This window comes from Camelina sativa, chromosome 11, assembly GCF_030686135.1.
Source record: "Camelina sativa cultivar CO46 ecotype springtype chromosome 11, ASM3068613v1".
Lineage (NCBI taxonomy): Eukaryota > Viridiplantae > Streptophyta > Magnoliopsida > Brassicales > Brassicaceae > Camelina > Camelina sativa.
This window is the reverse complement of record NC_141890.1, coordinates 32,440,021-32,454,699: the sequence shown is the minus strand read 5'-3', so window position 1 is coordinate 32,454,699 and position 14,679 is coordinate 32,440,021. Positions and strand designations below refer to the sequence as shown.

General features: G+C 33.6%; 2 protein-coding genes and 2 pseudogenes across 3 annotated transcripts; 1 reads left to right on the top strand and 3 right to left on the bottom strand.

The window, feature by feature from the left end:
* Positions 1-4,917: 4,917 nt before the first annotated feature.
* On the bottom strand, positions 4,918-6,857 carry LOC109127377 (pectinesterase inhibitor 12-like). Of its 2 annotated transcripts, none has more exons than XM_087471134.1 (2): positions 6,517-6,857; positions 4,918-5,377 (listed from the first exon to the last, which is right to left on the bottom strand). In XM_087471134.1, the coding sequence occupies exons 1-2, from the start codon at positions 6,829-6,831 to the stop codon at positions 5,114-5,116; spliced, it is 579 nt and encodes a 192-aa protein (XP_087327260.1). In that variant the 5' UTR covers positions 6,832-6,857; the 3' UTR covers positions 4,918-5,113. The 2 variants fall into 2 exon arrangements, with proteins under 2 accessions (XP_087327260.1, XP_087327258.1); XM_087471132.1 differs by having other exon boundaries at positions 4,918-5,393; positions 6,542-6,857.
* Positions 6,858-8,852: 1,995 nt separating this feature from the next.
* On the bottom strand, positions 8,853-9,887 carry LOC104728506 (pectinesterase inhibitor 12-like; annotated as a pseudogene).
* Positions 9,888-10,348: 461 nt separating this feature from the next.
* Positions 10,349-11,765, bottom strand: LOC104724673 (peroxidase 65). The gene has a single exon (XM_010443214.3). The coding sequence runs from the start codon at positions 11,607-11,609 to the stop codon at positions 10,605-10,607; it is 1,005 nt and encodes a 334-aa protein (XP_010441516.1). The 5' UTR covers positions 11,610-11,765; the 3' UTR covers positions 10,349-10,604.
* A 598-nt stretch (positions 11,766-12,363) lies between these two features.
* Positions 12,364-13,133, top strand: LOC147934706 (uncharacterized; annotated as a pseudogene).
* Positions 13,134-14,679: the final 1,546 nt, after the last annotated feature.

The window sequence follows — 14,679 nt, the reverse complement described above, 5'->3', positions numbered from 1 at the left end:
ACAGAGATTGTCATAACTTCATTGAACAACTCAAAGTTGTAACAAACTTGACTAGTAGCTCCAGTGTCAATAATCCAACTACCATGAAGAAGTTTAGTAGATAAAGCAGAAAGACATTGATGTTGAAAAGTGAATTTGTTGTTTTCAAAACGAAGTGAAGTAGATGGAAAAGATTGTGGAAAAAGATTGTGCAGCCATAATACTAAGCTCTGTAATAGACGCAACCATTGAGAAAGGAACCGGATTCTCTGAAGACTTCACATGAGCAGAGAGTTGTTGAATTAATGATGTAGCTTGGTCATGAGTGGTCTGACTAACATCCAGATTAATAACACTCGCTGGTGGAGGAATGTAAGTTGATGTAGTATTCTCCACAGCTGATGAAGATCCAACCATAACATTGGCAATAACATGAGATTGAGACTGAGAAGCAGGAGAAAATTGTCCTCTTTGTTGAAAAAATTGAGTAGGATAACTCGGTGGCCTTTGAGACACTTGATAGCCTGAATTGTTACTCTTGTAACCAAAGATATAACTAGGAGGATAGCCATGAAGTTTAAAACATTTCTGAACAATATGACCAATCCGCCCACAATAAGTACACACGGGCCTAGAAGAACATGGCCTAAACGAGTTCTGAACTGCAGCATAGACATTACTGTCATAAGAGCCAGTGTATGCGACAGACTGTGAAGAATCTTGCATCGAAGTATCGCCATGAGAAGCCTGAAAGATAACATTGTTACCCTTGGAAGCCGGTGTAATAGTCTTCTACCTCATTTTGAGTGACATGTGAAAAAAATCTTCAGTTGATGGTATAGGCTTTAACATCACGATATAACGGCGAGTAGCTTTATAGGATTCATTCAATTCCATCAAAATATTTGTGACTCAACTCCGCTGTTTGTAATTAATTTCTCCCGTAACATAGCGGCATTACATTCACAGCAACCACAAGTACATATTGGAACCTAAACGTAATTGCAACACTCTTCCCACACAGTGACCAACTCGGTATAGTAAGCACTTATATCTAAAGATCCCTATTGAATGTTACTCAAGCGTTGTTCAACCTCATAGATGTGAGGAGCATCATCTTGTTTGAATCTTAAGATAATTCTTCCAAACACACTCAGCCATGGGTATAAACAAGATACTCTACCTATTTTCTTAGAAATTGAGTTCATTAGCCACATAGAGACCATATCATTGCAACTAGATCATGAACCATAATCACGATAAGTCTCAGGTGGTTTAGTAATCGTACCATCAGTAAACCCTAGCTTGTTACGCACATACCGACGCCATGAGTGGAAGTCAGCACCAGTAGTGTGTCGATCCGAGACTAACACCATATCAGCATGATCGGAATTATGAAGGAAGTAAGGATTTTCATATTGATCAGTTGATAGACGAGCATTACCACTCGACCATGCCATTAGAACGAATCAAGAAATTGAAGATGGGAAATGAAGAAACGAAGCTTCAATCGTGGCTTAATCAAAAAGCCAAAGCACAATCAAAGACAAAATCGCATAAGCAATAAGCTCAAGAACAGTAACAAAGACAATGAATATGAAGACAAAGACGAGTTGATGTGTTGATGTATGCATTCTTTGATATGAGCTGAATTTGAGTTGAATCTGAGTTGGATCGATGAAGAAAATGATGAATCGTTGATGAGGAACGATGAATCGAAGATCTAGAAGAAGAATCTGAAGATCCGGTGATGAAATTCAGAGGTTTTAGATTTTTCTTTAGTTTGTTAGAAACGTTCTTGAGAAAAGATTGAATGAGAAATTAGAGAGAGCATTTCGTGCTCTGATACCATATTAACTTTATAAAGTGAATTTCTAATTAACCAAATAAAGGAGTACAAGTGAGCCTTATTCACTAACTAAAATATAATACATAAGTATAGCTTAATGGGAAAAATATCATTTAAACCATGAACTTTCAAATTTTGGCCATTTAAACCATGAACTTTGTTGTAGGCCATTTAAAACACCAATTTTTGTTGACTAGCTTTTTTAAACATGAAATTTCGTAGACCAAACCAAAAAAGACATGACGTTAAATCCAATAATTGACCTACTAACAGACGTTACTATGCCGTTATTCACTCCATTACTGACAAAACGATGTCGTTTTAACGGAAGTTTTAATTCGAAAAAATGTCATTTAAACCATAAACTTTTAAATATATGTCATTTAAACCATGAACTTGTAAATGTATGTCATTTAAACCATGAACTTGTAAATGTATGTCATTTAAACCATGAACTTTCAAATTTCTGTCATATAAACCATAAACTTGCCCTGCACGTTCGGTGAAAACTAGACAACCTGAAAATTTTGGTTATCGAAGCAAACCGGAAAAAAAGAAAGCCTAACCGTTCGGCACAATTGATTTGGATAATCGGATTTTGGTTCAGTTCGGTAATCGGACTGATTGGTTTATTACAAACCGTAGAAGTATATAAGCCTAACCGGTTAAACTATTTAACCATAGTTTAGTTACTATCTTTTTTCTTGGACTCTACCTCATGATGCGATTCTGAAAAAGAGAAAGAAGAACATCAATTCATCCTTCTTTTTCGATCTTTGTCATGTATTTTGTGTCTTTTTTTATTTGTCTTGAGTCTTTTTCATTTATTAGGACACTACAATAGAGTTTGAAGGATTGATCACATTTTTCATATATTATGGTTTAAATGACATAAATTTAAAAGTTCATGGTTTAAATGACATACATTTACAAGTTCATGGTTTAAATGACCTATATTTAAAAGTTCATGGTTTAAATGACATTTTTCGAATTAAAACGACTTCGTTTTGTCAGTAACGGAGTGATTAACGGCATAGTAACGTATGTTAGTAGGTCAATTATCGGATTTAACTGTCATGTCTTTTTTGACTTGGTCAACGAAACTTCATGTTGAAAAAAGCTAGTTAACAAAAGTTGATGTTTTAAATTGCCTACAACAAAGTTCATGGTTTAAATGGCCAAAATTTGAAAGTTCATGGTTTAAATGACATTTTTCCGATAGCTTAATAGGATATAAAGATGTATTAATGGTGAAGAGGGTGCATAATCTGGTGGCGGATTGTGTGACACTATGGTTCTACAAAGCCCTCAAAAAGTACATTGATTGTCATTCTGTTCTGTTTATGCTTTTTTATATGTTTTGGTCATCTTTCCTCAGATTTCTAATTAAGTTATGTTTCACATGACTTTGGTGAGTAGAATTGTGTTTAACTAAATGACGTTTTGAATTTTAGTGATAGGGTTGCTGTATTGTTTCCCAAAGTGGATTATGATATGAACACTCTTTTCTAATCTTTGAAATGATTTTTTCCCGGAATATATATGACATTTTAGGCTTGACAGTTCTTAACTGAAGCAATTGATGTAGAAAATTGGTTTGATGTAAAGAAGAGAGAAGAAGCAGATAAGAAATTACACAAGAATGGTCTCGAACATAGCGAATGTCAAATTGGGAAAGACTTCATCCAACTCCATCCAATTCGATTTTGCATTCATTTCTCGAGTACGATTATAACTTGCTAATTGTTTTAAGTACGAGAATGATATCGTCCGATCCCTACTTAACAGAAGCATAAAGCCACAACATTATCTTAAAATTAGTTTATTTGTGGGCACTAGTTCTATGGATCACCTTATTGATCTTACATGATCTGTAATTTTTTTACCCCAAACAAATAGACTGTTGAAGAAAGAGAAGCCTAGGTGGAAATTGAAGTTGAAAAAGATCATTTCCTGGTAAAATAAATATTTGTCAAATGCATCCATACATGAAACTACTATACACTTTGAATTTTAATGTCATCTATTTAGTGGCCACTTTACACTTTGATTCATGGGTTAAATAAACAATATTGTTTCAAACCTAATTTATATTATTATTGTCACTCCAGTACTTCAAAAAAATTAGTTGATGTTTGATTCATGAATTATGTTCGGTTTTGTTCACGGTTTTGCCTACCCAAAATTGCTAACATATTATTTGTTCAAAAATTTTAATGCGTCAAAATCATGCGGTAAAACTAAATAATTTTAAAAATATTTTTTTCTCCTCCATTATATTTAAAAGCTCTGCAAAAATATATATATATCTTTTTTACATATTATATTTTTACAAATTAATTATTCTCATTTTTTTATTTTTCTTTTAAGATCCATTTCAATAATAATTTTTATTTTTTTCATCATTAATAATAGTGTAAATGATTTATGAAATTCATCGTTAGTAAGAGAGTATCATTCAAAACAATGCATTAATAAGTGTTAAATGGTTTTTTGAATGCTAGTATAACTACTCAATTAAAAAAAACATTCAAAACAATTAAAAATCAATCAAAAACTAATCACCAAAAACAAAAGAAAATCAGAATTTTCAAACAAAATCATATATTTGATCGACTTACATTTTAAAAAATATTATTTATAGTTAATAAAAATTATTTTTGTTATTATGGATTATATTCTGACATAATTTATATTCATTATAATTATATTATTTATATCTAATGATAATAATAAAATAACTACAGCTTTAAAAGTTGTTAGTAAACAATCATATTTTAACAGTTAAAGTTTTTACAGTCAAAACATCTACAACCAAAAGTAACAGCCGTTGAACATGACCCTTCTTTTATGAATTCACTTCTTCTTCTCTCTTTTGAATTATTCATGAACAGTTACGTACTCAAATTTTGCCCCATTACCAAGCTAAATCCATTTTTTAACTTTCTATTTTTGTGCATTCTTCTGAATTTTCAATATCTTATAGCATATCTTCTTGATGTATATTTTTAATGGCGATTTATGTGTACACAAATTATAAAATTTGAGAAGTGTGGAAAACAACCTTTTTATATTAAAAAATGTGTTTTAGACTTTTAGTTAGTGAAAAAGTGAAAATAAGGACAAAGATTGAAATGGTCCATCTTAGAACCATTGTTATCCCCATGAAAGTTTTATATATGTATGACCTCATATTTTCTTCACTAACTCATTCTTTTATAATTTCACAACAAAAAAGCATCACCACCTAATTAAAACCGACGACGTCCTGTTTGGGTAGACACTCTACATAGGCGGCGGCTCTAAATGGGCATTATAATTAAAATACTGAGCCATGTCGATGATGTCGTAGAGAACATCGTTCTCTTTTTTCACCGGAGATTTCTGTTTATTATCGTCATTGAATCCCATTTCGCAAACTCTTGGAATAGCTTTTACATTATCAATACTAGTGGAGACTTTCATGTAATCCCGTAGCTTGAGATACTCTAAAGATTTTGTTAATGAGTCATTGCCCTCAGAATAAAGCTTAATGCAATCACTCAAGAGCTTCCCAGTCAGTTTACTCTTTTTTTTTTTTTTTTGAATAAAATGTAAAATTTATTCAGAAAAAACTTTTTTACATCGGTTGCAGCGTTTGTTTTAATAAAGAGCATACATTTTAAAAGAAGAAAGCTTGAGAAACTTGTGCCTTAGTTAGGATGATAGCGTGTGGCGAGCCATGTGACTAGACCGTCGTGTAACTTCCCGTCTCCCTGTTCTTGGATTGAAAGCAATCGATTTCGAATTTGTTGATCGAGTCGTCGAACTAGCTGAGCTGAAGGAAGGAATGTGTCCCCAATGCGTCTTGCGTTTCGTTCCATCCACAGTGAATGAATGGTGAGCTGAAAAAAATATCGTAATAGATATAGTCTAGTAGAGCCCAATGAGGTATCTGTCAATAACGGTAGTAGGTGAGTCCAAGAGGGTGTGTAGCGCGTGAGGAGTAGTTTGGACGTGAGGCCAGACCAAACCTCCCGAGAGTAACAACAAGCAAAGAACAGGTGATTTCTAGTCTCCAAAGACTGGTTGCAGAGAGTGCAGGTCGGATTGACACCCACATTCCAAGCCCGCATTCTATCACATGTGGAGAGTCGATTGTGGATGGCTAGCCAAACCATAAAAGCATATTTTGGAGTGGCGTGCTTGAACCAAACCCCCTACTCCAAACGTTTTTCTGTTTGTGCAGTCGTATGGCTTCCCATGTGTCTTTAGTGCTGAACGTATCACGAAAACAGTCCCCTTTACCCTCCCAGAGAACTACATCGTCCTCTGTTGCCTGCTGGTGAGACTGCAGCTGATCAATGAGCTGCTCAACGTGGTTGAATAAAGCATTGCGATGGTGCCATCGGGGGTGAGTTACCATAACTTCAGCGACAGTCGAATGTAATCCAATACCCAAATCAATACAGCCTCTTTGGCGTGTGGACTCAATCAAGCGCCCGTAGGGAGACCATTAATCATACCAAAAGGATGTGTGATGGCCGTTATGCACCTCATATTTCACAAAACCAGAGGCTATACCACGATATTTCAGGAGTTTCTTCCACATCCAGGATCCTAGAGTAGTGGTAACTTTGATCGACCAGAAAGAGCCTTTGCGTAACAGATAGAGTCGTAGCCACTGAACCCAAAGTGAGTTAGTCGACAGTATCCTCCAGATAAGTTTCAAACAGTTTACTCTTATACTTTCTCTCCTTCAGAATCTTCTCCACAATTCCTTTCACGTTCGTCATGTTCGCAATAGAAATTTTTACTGCAACCATTATCAATTCATCAATATTTTTCACGTTCTTACTCTCTGGATTTTCACTAATACATGCGATGCAGAACTTGTAGTAATGTGGTTCCGCATATTTTAAAGCTTTCTTGCAAGCATCTTGAATCAGAGAATCTGTAACTCTGTTGGCTTTGAAACCATCAAAGAACTGAAAGAACACAACAAGGTAAATCAATAGTTTCATTCTTAAACAAAAACAATTTGTTTGTAAAGCAGAACACTAGAGAGAATAGATTGAAGAACTATACTTACTTGTGATCCAATTTATAAGCAAACAAAAATCGACGTATTCAAACACTATTTTTAGATATCTTGCATCACCATTCCCTTATGGCCTATAATGATCAACGACAACTGCGGTGGACCGTAAGCTAAGCTCAAATTCATCACAAAACAGCAATCCCAATTGAAACGTTTTGATGATACTGAACTCAAATTTGATATATACTTTATTCGAACTAACAATTAGCGGAGTATAATAATAATTACCCATGAATTTTGGCGCAAAATTGATTGTGTCTTACTGGAATAAATCTGGACTAAATAAATTACATAGCTAACCATTTACAATGAAAATCATTGTATACAAAGGCTGGAAAATCGAATTTAGTAAAGCATAATATTTCACTAGTAAATTCAAATTGCACACCAAATGGATGATATGATAATATTCCTCTCATTTCATATTCCTAATTCTTCATCTCATTCATTTTCATCACATTTATTTCTCTTGCATTTACTCTTTGCTGCCTAAATCATATAAATATAGTTTTTACTGTAAGTATTATAGTTATCACCCTACAGTATATATAACTGACGAACTGTTCGGCTAGACAAGCACTATACTTTGTACGGGTTTATATGAGCATTGTAATTAAAAGACTGAGCAATGTTAACAATGGTGAAGTCGCTAAGTATGTCTTCAAGTGCGACTCCACCATGGTCCCAATAGATTTTTCAAGCATTGCTAGCCTCCCAAAATCTTGCACCTATTTAGAAAAACTATGGAACCAATATTTCTATGCTTTGTAGCTTTTCTATGCTTTGTATTTAAATTTTCATTTGTATTAATTCTCTTTTTTGAAGATTTAAGTCTTTAAGACCATACTCATTTATTAAAAAAAAATAAACAATAATAAAATAAGAGAGAAAGTAATTGAGATCTTGGTTTTGGAATCGAACTTGCCTCCATTATCAGCGCACACAAGGTTAGTAATTTACCATATATATGGTATTCCAAAATAGAACCAGTGCAACAATTATATGGATGTTGGAGAGACACACTGATATTGGAGGCTAGGAAGAAGGGATATTTATATGAAAAGCCGGTCAGAAAATATTTATCATTATGTCGACAATCATGGATATTATGAAAGAGATGGAAATATGTATATGTCTACAATCAAGAAAGATGTCATTTCTTGGTACAAGAGATGGCAATATGTATATGGTTTGCGATGTAACACATGGATCACAACTACTGATTTTTGAAAAAATTATTGGAGTTTCATCAAAAAGATGATAGCGAGAGAAGGAAGATCGAAGACGAAGACGAAAAAGAAAAATAACAGATTTATTACCCTGTTAGCGTATACGTCTTATCTAGTAAAGAAAACAGCGTGTAATTTCACTTTTTCGATTATTTCGTTTTACTTTACTATTGGTTGTATATATATGTTCATGAATAACTATGTATTTTCTGATTCAAGATAATAAAATCAGATGTTAAAAAATAATATATATATATATATATATAAGAGAGAAAATGAGAAACGATTCTCAACCGAGAATCTATAGAACCGTTTCTCACCACATGTCACATGACTATTAGTTGAATTCTTTTTCTAATTTAATTTTTAAATAAATAATTATATTCTATTAAAATAATATATATTGAGAACTCATCTCATTTTAACCTGTGGACATGCTCTAATGAAAACCTGTTTGTCAAAAAAAAATCCTGCAGCATGTACACATATATCTCTGTTTATTGAACTCTTTTGTACACATATATCTCTGTTTATTGAACTCTTTTAAATTTTAATCGACACTTCACAAATTTTCTAAATTTGTGTACATATATCTTTATACAAATACATACATAAAAAATTGAGAAAAAAATTATATATGTACAGACAAAAGTCTTTAATGATGTGTGAGCTGATGGTGGACTAAATTTAGAAAAGGTGAAAAACCGATAAAATATTTAAAATGTCCAACTTATATTTATTCTACCTCCATGAAAGTTGTAATCTATTTATGACCTTATATTTCATCAATTCATTATTTTATAATAATTCACTACAAAAAAAAAACACATTATCACCCTACAGTATATGACGGACTGTTCGGCTACACATGCACTATACTTTGTACGGATGTATATGAGCATTGTAATTAAAAGATTGAGCAATGTTAACAACGTCAAAAAGAACATCATTCTCTTTCGTCACCGGAGATTTCTGTTTATTATCGTCGTTGAATCCCATTTCACACTCTCTCGGAACAACTCTTGCATTACGAAGACTATTTTGGACTTTATCGAAATCCTTTAATGTAATGTACTCTAAAGATTTGGTTAACAAGTCATTTCCGTTGAGAATAAAGTTTAAGGCATTGGCGCAACATCTTCTCACCTAATTTACTCATTTTCTTTCTCTCCTTCAAAATCTTCTCCACAATTCCTTTCACATTCGTCATGTTCGAAATAGCATTTTTCACTCCTACCATGGTCAACTCATCGATATTTTTTGCTTTTTGACTCTCCGGATTTTCGCTGATAGATACGATGCAGAACTTGTAGTAATGTGGTTCCCATTGTTTTGAAGACTTTGATGATTTCTTGCAAGACTCACGAATCAGAGAATCTGCAACTCTGTTGGCTGTATAACCATTTGTAGTAATTTGCTTCCTCTTTTTTTTTTTGGTAAGCAGAACACTAAATAGAATAAATTTAAGAACAAAATTAGTAACTTGTGATCCAATTTATAAGCAACCAAAATTTTCCGACATGAAGAAGTGTTATTCAAACATATGCTATTCATAGATGGCCAGCTCACGTCAAGCGTCGCCACTCCCCTTAAAACACTAGGCTATAAGAATAAGTAACGACAATTGCGGTAGACCTAAAGCTAAGCTCAAGAACATCACAACAACCGTACGTAGTTAAAACGTTTTGATGATATACCATATTAAAATATACTTTTTGATTAATATTGTATTTCGTAATTTTTACGGCATTTTAAGGCTATACGCATTGAAATTGCTATTCAAACTAGTAATTAGCAAATGTTTAAATATTTACGCATGTATGGTTGTGTTGTGGTTTTACTAGACTTTTACCATTTACAATGAAGTGGAATAAAACTAGTTTTTTTTTTTTTTTTTTTTTTTTTTTTTTTTTTTTTTTTTCTTTTGTTGACAAAAACCCAACTAGTTTCAAAGCCAACTAATTGCAGTGGAATTGAATGAAATGACAATATTAATTCCATGTTCCATTATTCTCTTTTTTTTTTGTGTGTGCAAAGTTCCATTATTCTCTAACTCGTTCATTTTCATTCCATTTATTTTCTTGCATTTACTTTTGGAGACTTGATATTAATCACAGGCTTATCATTCTGTGAATTTCTGTCATTGATGTGGATTTTTTTTTGTTTTTTTGCAACAAAGGATTAGTTCAGACAAGCCAATTGGATGGGAAATTTACTTGGAAAAATTATAAAATATCAACTATAAAATGTATATTTAACTACAATTGTTCGATATATAATATCTTTTATCTATATTTCATGGAAACATCCCATCTTGAATTAGTACAAGATCTTGCTTATAATACATAGTTATAAACATATATATACCACCAACCAAATCGTTTATTCTCCTCAATTAATTTCTCCTTCCACGCAAATATTTAAAAAAACAAAAATAGTATTATAATATTGTTATGTGTTTATTTTTCTATACGTTGAGATTGTTAAAGTGGTCGCACCGACGTCTCACTTCTCCTTGTCCATCGCCCTTGACGCCGACCGTGCCTAGTTTCTCCATCGCACGTGCGAAATCCTCAAAGAATACTTTCTCGTTAGTTGCGTATAGGTCCACGAATGGCTTCGTGCTATTGTCTTTAATAAGGATGTGGTCGGAAGCTAAAAGCCCTAGCCCTCGCTTTAGGTTCTTGAAGTACATGTTGTCGAATTTTCCCGGAGTCATCACGTCGTTAAACGCCGCGATTGTGTCATCCACGGTGTGGTTTTTGCAGAGATCTTTGAGAGCGGCTGCAAATCGCGGGTTGATTTCTTTATCAGCTCGTGATCCGTAGAGCCTGTCGGAGAACTCTTTGCAGTGAGAGAATCCGATGGTGTGAGCGCCGCTTAACGCTACCATCTCGCGAATACTAAATCCGTTTTTCTTGAACATCCCGTGGATGTCACGAACCGTCTGGTTTGCCATGGGGACGTTTCCTCGGACTTTATGGGCTTTGGATTCGAATCCATCTTTACGACCAAGCTTTACGTCAAAGAAAGGTCCTCCCACCATCGTGACAAGGTCACGTGTGGCCTGTGCTAGGATATCTGCGCAAGACACAACACCAGGACAAGACAACTCGAGAGCTGTCTTGATGCGAGTGACGATGTCAAAAGCATCTCCAGGGAGGGAATCGTTGAGATCATCATCACGTTCCGCTTTGTTAAACGAGTTGGTCGCTATCAAGACGGATGCATCACAACCTTCAAGGAAACAATCGTGGAAAAAGAGACGGAGTGTCCCGGCCGCAGTTGTTGGTTGTTGAAGTTGTTTGGCTGTAACGGCTTCACGCACGATCTTGTGGAAATCGGGACATGTTTTTTGGTAATAGTCCGTTCTCAAGATAGCGACATCAGCTGATATAGCTGGTGCGGCAAGGACGATGAAGAAGAGGAGAACGAAGGGATTAGGACGACGAGAGAATTGCATATTCGACATCAAATAACAAAAAAAAATAGGAATTGAATTTGATTTCAGAGAGATGCCTACGAGGTAGACTTCTCTACGATCGATTGTCGTCAAAAAGCAATTAGAAACGAAGAAGAAGAAAGGGCTTTGCAACTATTTCATGGCTTAGGAGGTTACTAAGATGAGGCTACGTAAAGGATGGCTTCCATTTCCTTATATGTACGTGTGGTTGTTTTTCGTTCATTCTTTTCTATTTTTGTAATCTATCTATTTTTTTGTATGGTTTTGGTTGCTCTGAATTTTGTTTCTTAATTTTGGCTTGGTATATTATATAAATAAACTGCTCAAAAAGGGAACTAAGGAATTTTTTTTGTTTTCCGTTATACACAAATCCTGAACTTAGAATTTGTTAAGTTGGTTCTATAAAATTTCGTATGTTCAACAAATGTGGCAGTGGTATGATAATTGATTAATAGGATGTATAAACAACCTACCACGTAAATACGTATAAAAATTTAGGTTGAGTTTTTCTAAAATTATTTGAACTTTAATTAGTACATATTCCACATATCGATTTAAACTTCATTGTGCAATACAATTAAATAAAATTGAAATTTAGTTCCATTCATTTTATCTCAATAAATAAAAATATAATTTTCATATAAAAATTAATATGCGCATTATATCAAAATTAATATGCGCATTATATCAAATATATACTTTTACTAGAACTCTACCTGTAAAGTTGCGGATATTAATACACAAATCTGCATTATAACTCCGCATGTGGTGTGGAGAGGCGGAATCTATACTGCATTTGCTCTTTCTCTGTACGTTTGCAAAGGAGGTGTGGAGTTACGCTCCTCTGACACAGGAGCTTCCTTATATTCAAGTGGACAGTGTAAGATCAGGATTATGTACAGCCAACAACCTCCTCTGTCTTCCTCCGTCGGGGATAAGTGAGGGTCCCTTGGCACCATGGGTTTGCTGGAACCTATGGAAGGCAAGAAACCAGGGGGTCTTTAACAATCGACTGTTCGGGGCTCAGGAAACCATGATCAAAGCCATTACTGATGCAAAAGAATGGTTTGGGGCACAAGAGCAAAGTCTGAAACGGCCCGACCTATTACGCCACCTACCAGGTTTATCCAACCTCAAGGAAGACGGAGTATGATCTGTACTTCAGATGCAGTCTGGCGGTCAGATCTAAAAGTAGCGGATCTGGGATTCTGGGACCCTATCCCACCACTCAGCGATCTGCGAAAATGTTTCTTCAGCTCGTATGGCAAAAAGCCTTGCGTGTAGAGCTGCAATTCAAGATGCAGTCAGACTAGGTGTTGATCACCTCTACCTGGAGTCTGACTGTCTACAATTGGTTGGAGCTATAAACTCTCTATCAATTATTTTGGAACTCCATGGAGTAATTTCGGATATCCTCTTAACGCTGGATTCTTTTGCTAGTTTCACCTGTCGTTTATTCCGAAAGCAGCAAATGTACTAGCTGACTCTATTGCGAAGAACTGTCTAAGTGTGTATATTGAAAACTTTGGTTGATTAATATATATTTGGTGCACACACAAAAAAAACTCCGCATGTGGTGGTAGAGTTAAGTCATTATGATAGAGATGAGAAAAAAAAATTAGACTAAAATGGCAGACTTAACTTAAATGACATCATACATAATGAAGTTTGACATATAAACGTTATAGTAGAGTGATTTATTTGAAGCATAGTGGTGATTAAGTTATATATACTACCGTAAATCTACCATAAACTCATGAAGACGTAACAACGTTGGAGACTTAACAGTTACTGAAATAAGAAAAGGGACAATAGATCTCGAGTAACAGATGTCTGCAAATATCAGTGTCAAAAGTTTTCAAAAACAGATGGATTCGAGAAGTTACGGGCGTTGCGTTCTGACCAAGCAACTGCATAACCCGTCATGAATATTTATAGTAGTATATTTGCACCACTTTTTACAAATAAATCCTCAAAATTTCAATTACCATTCAATGTTATTGTCTTTAACTAGGTTGTATGGAAACGGAAACGGATACGCGGAAACGAAACGTTTCGGAAACGGGAAACGATTTTTTTTCAAAAATTAAATAATGGAAACGTGTAGGAAACATATATATATATATATATATGTCTATACAGATATATATATATAGATATAATAAGTCTCCAAACATAAAAACTATATTAAAAAAAATTTGAAACAACACAAATTCAAAACAAAATATTAAATAGTTTAGTTAAAAGTAAAACTGTAAAAAAATAAACGTTCAAAATCAATTTTTTGACCAGCATCGCCATATATTTAGGGATTTTAACTTTTAAGCTACTAATTATATTATTTTGTTTTTCATTATATGTATCATGAGTACTTATATTTTCAAATTATTTATTTATTAAATTTTGAAATTATAAAAAAGAGTTTTCGTCGCGTTTCCAAAACGGAAATGGAGTTTCCATCGTGTTTCCAAACAGAGATTTTTAGGAATCGTGTTTCTGTGACTTGTTTCCGAGTTTCCACGAGTTTCCGTTTCCGAAACGTTTTGGAAACGAGAAACGCACCTCAAAAAGAGTTTCCATGCAACATAGGTCTTTAATATTAATTACCAAAATTTCAAAATCAATTATAGGTAAGATTTTTAAAAATAATAAAATCTTTCTACCTAAGTCAAATCTCAAATATATATAATTATATGATTTCCTTTCACTTTTATTAGACTTTATATTTAAATTTCATTTTGAATTATTATTGAATACATTTATTTAAAATAATTGTATTTTTTTCTGCATATGATGTAATTCAAAAATTTTAAAATAAATACATATTACTCAATCAATGAATAAAAAAATATGGATAACATTGCTTAAAATAAGCAATGGTTCAGGTCATAATATAAAAGAAACCAAAAATGATTCAGAATATGAATGAGTAGGAAGATTGATTTATCATGCATTCAAATTTAAAAGTTTTATTTGGTTTATTATGGTTCTTTATTTCAAAGAATTTAAACTTTTAAAAAGTTTCAAAATATTATAAATATTTATACTTTATAAGAAGTTTAAATATGATAAATATTTC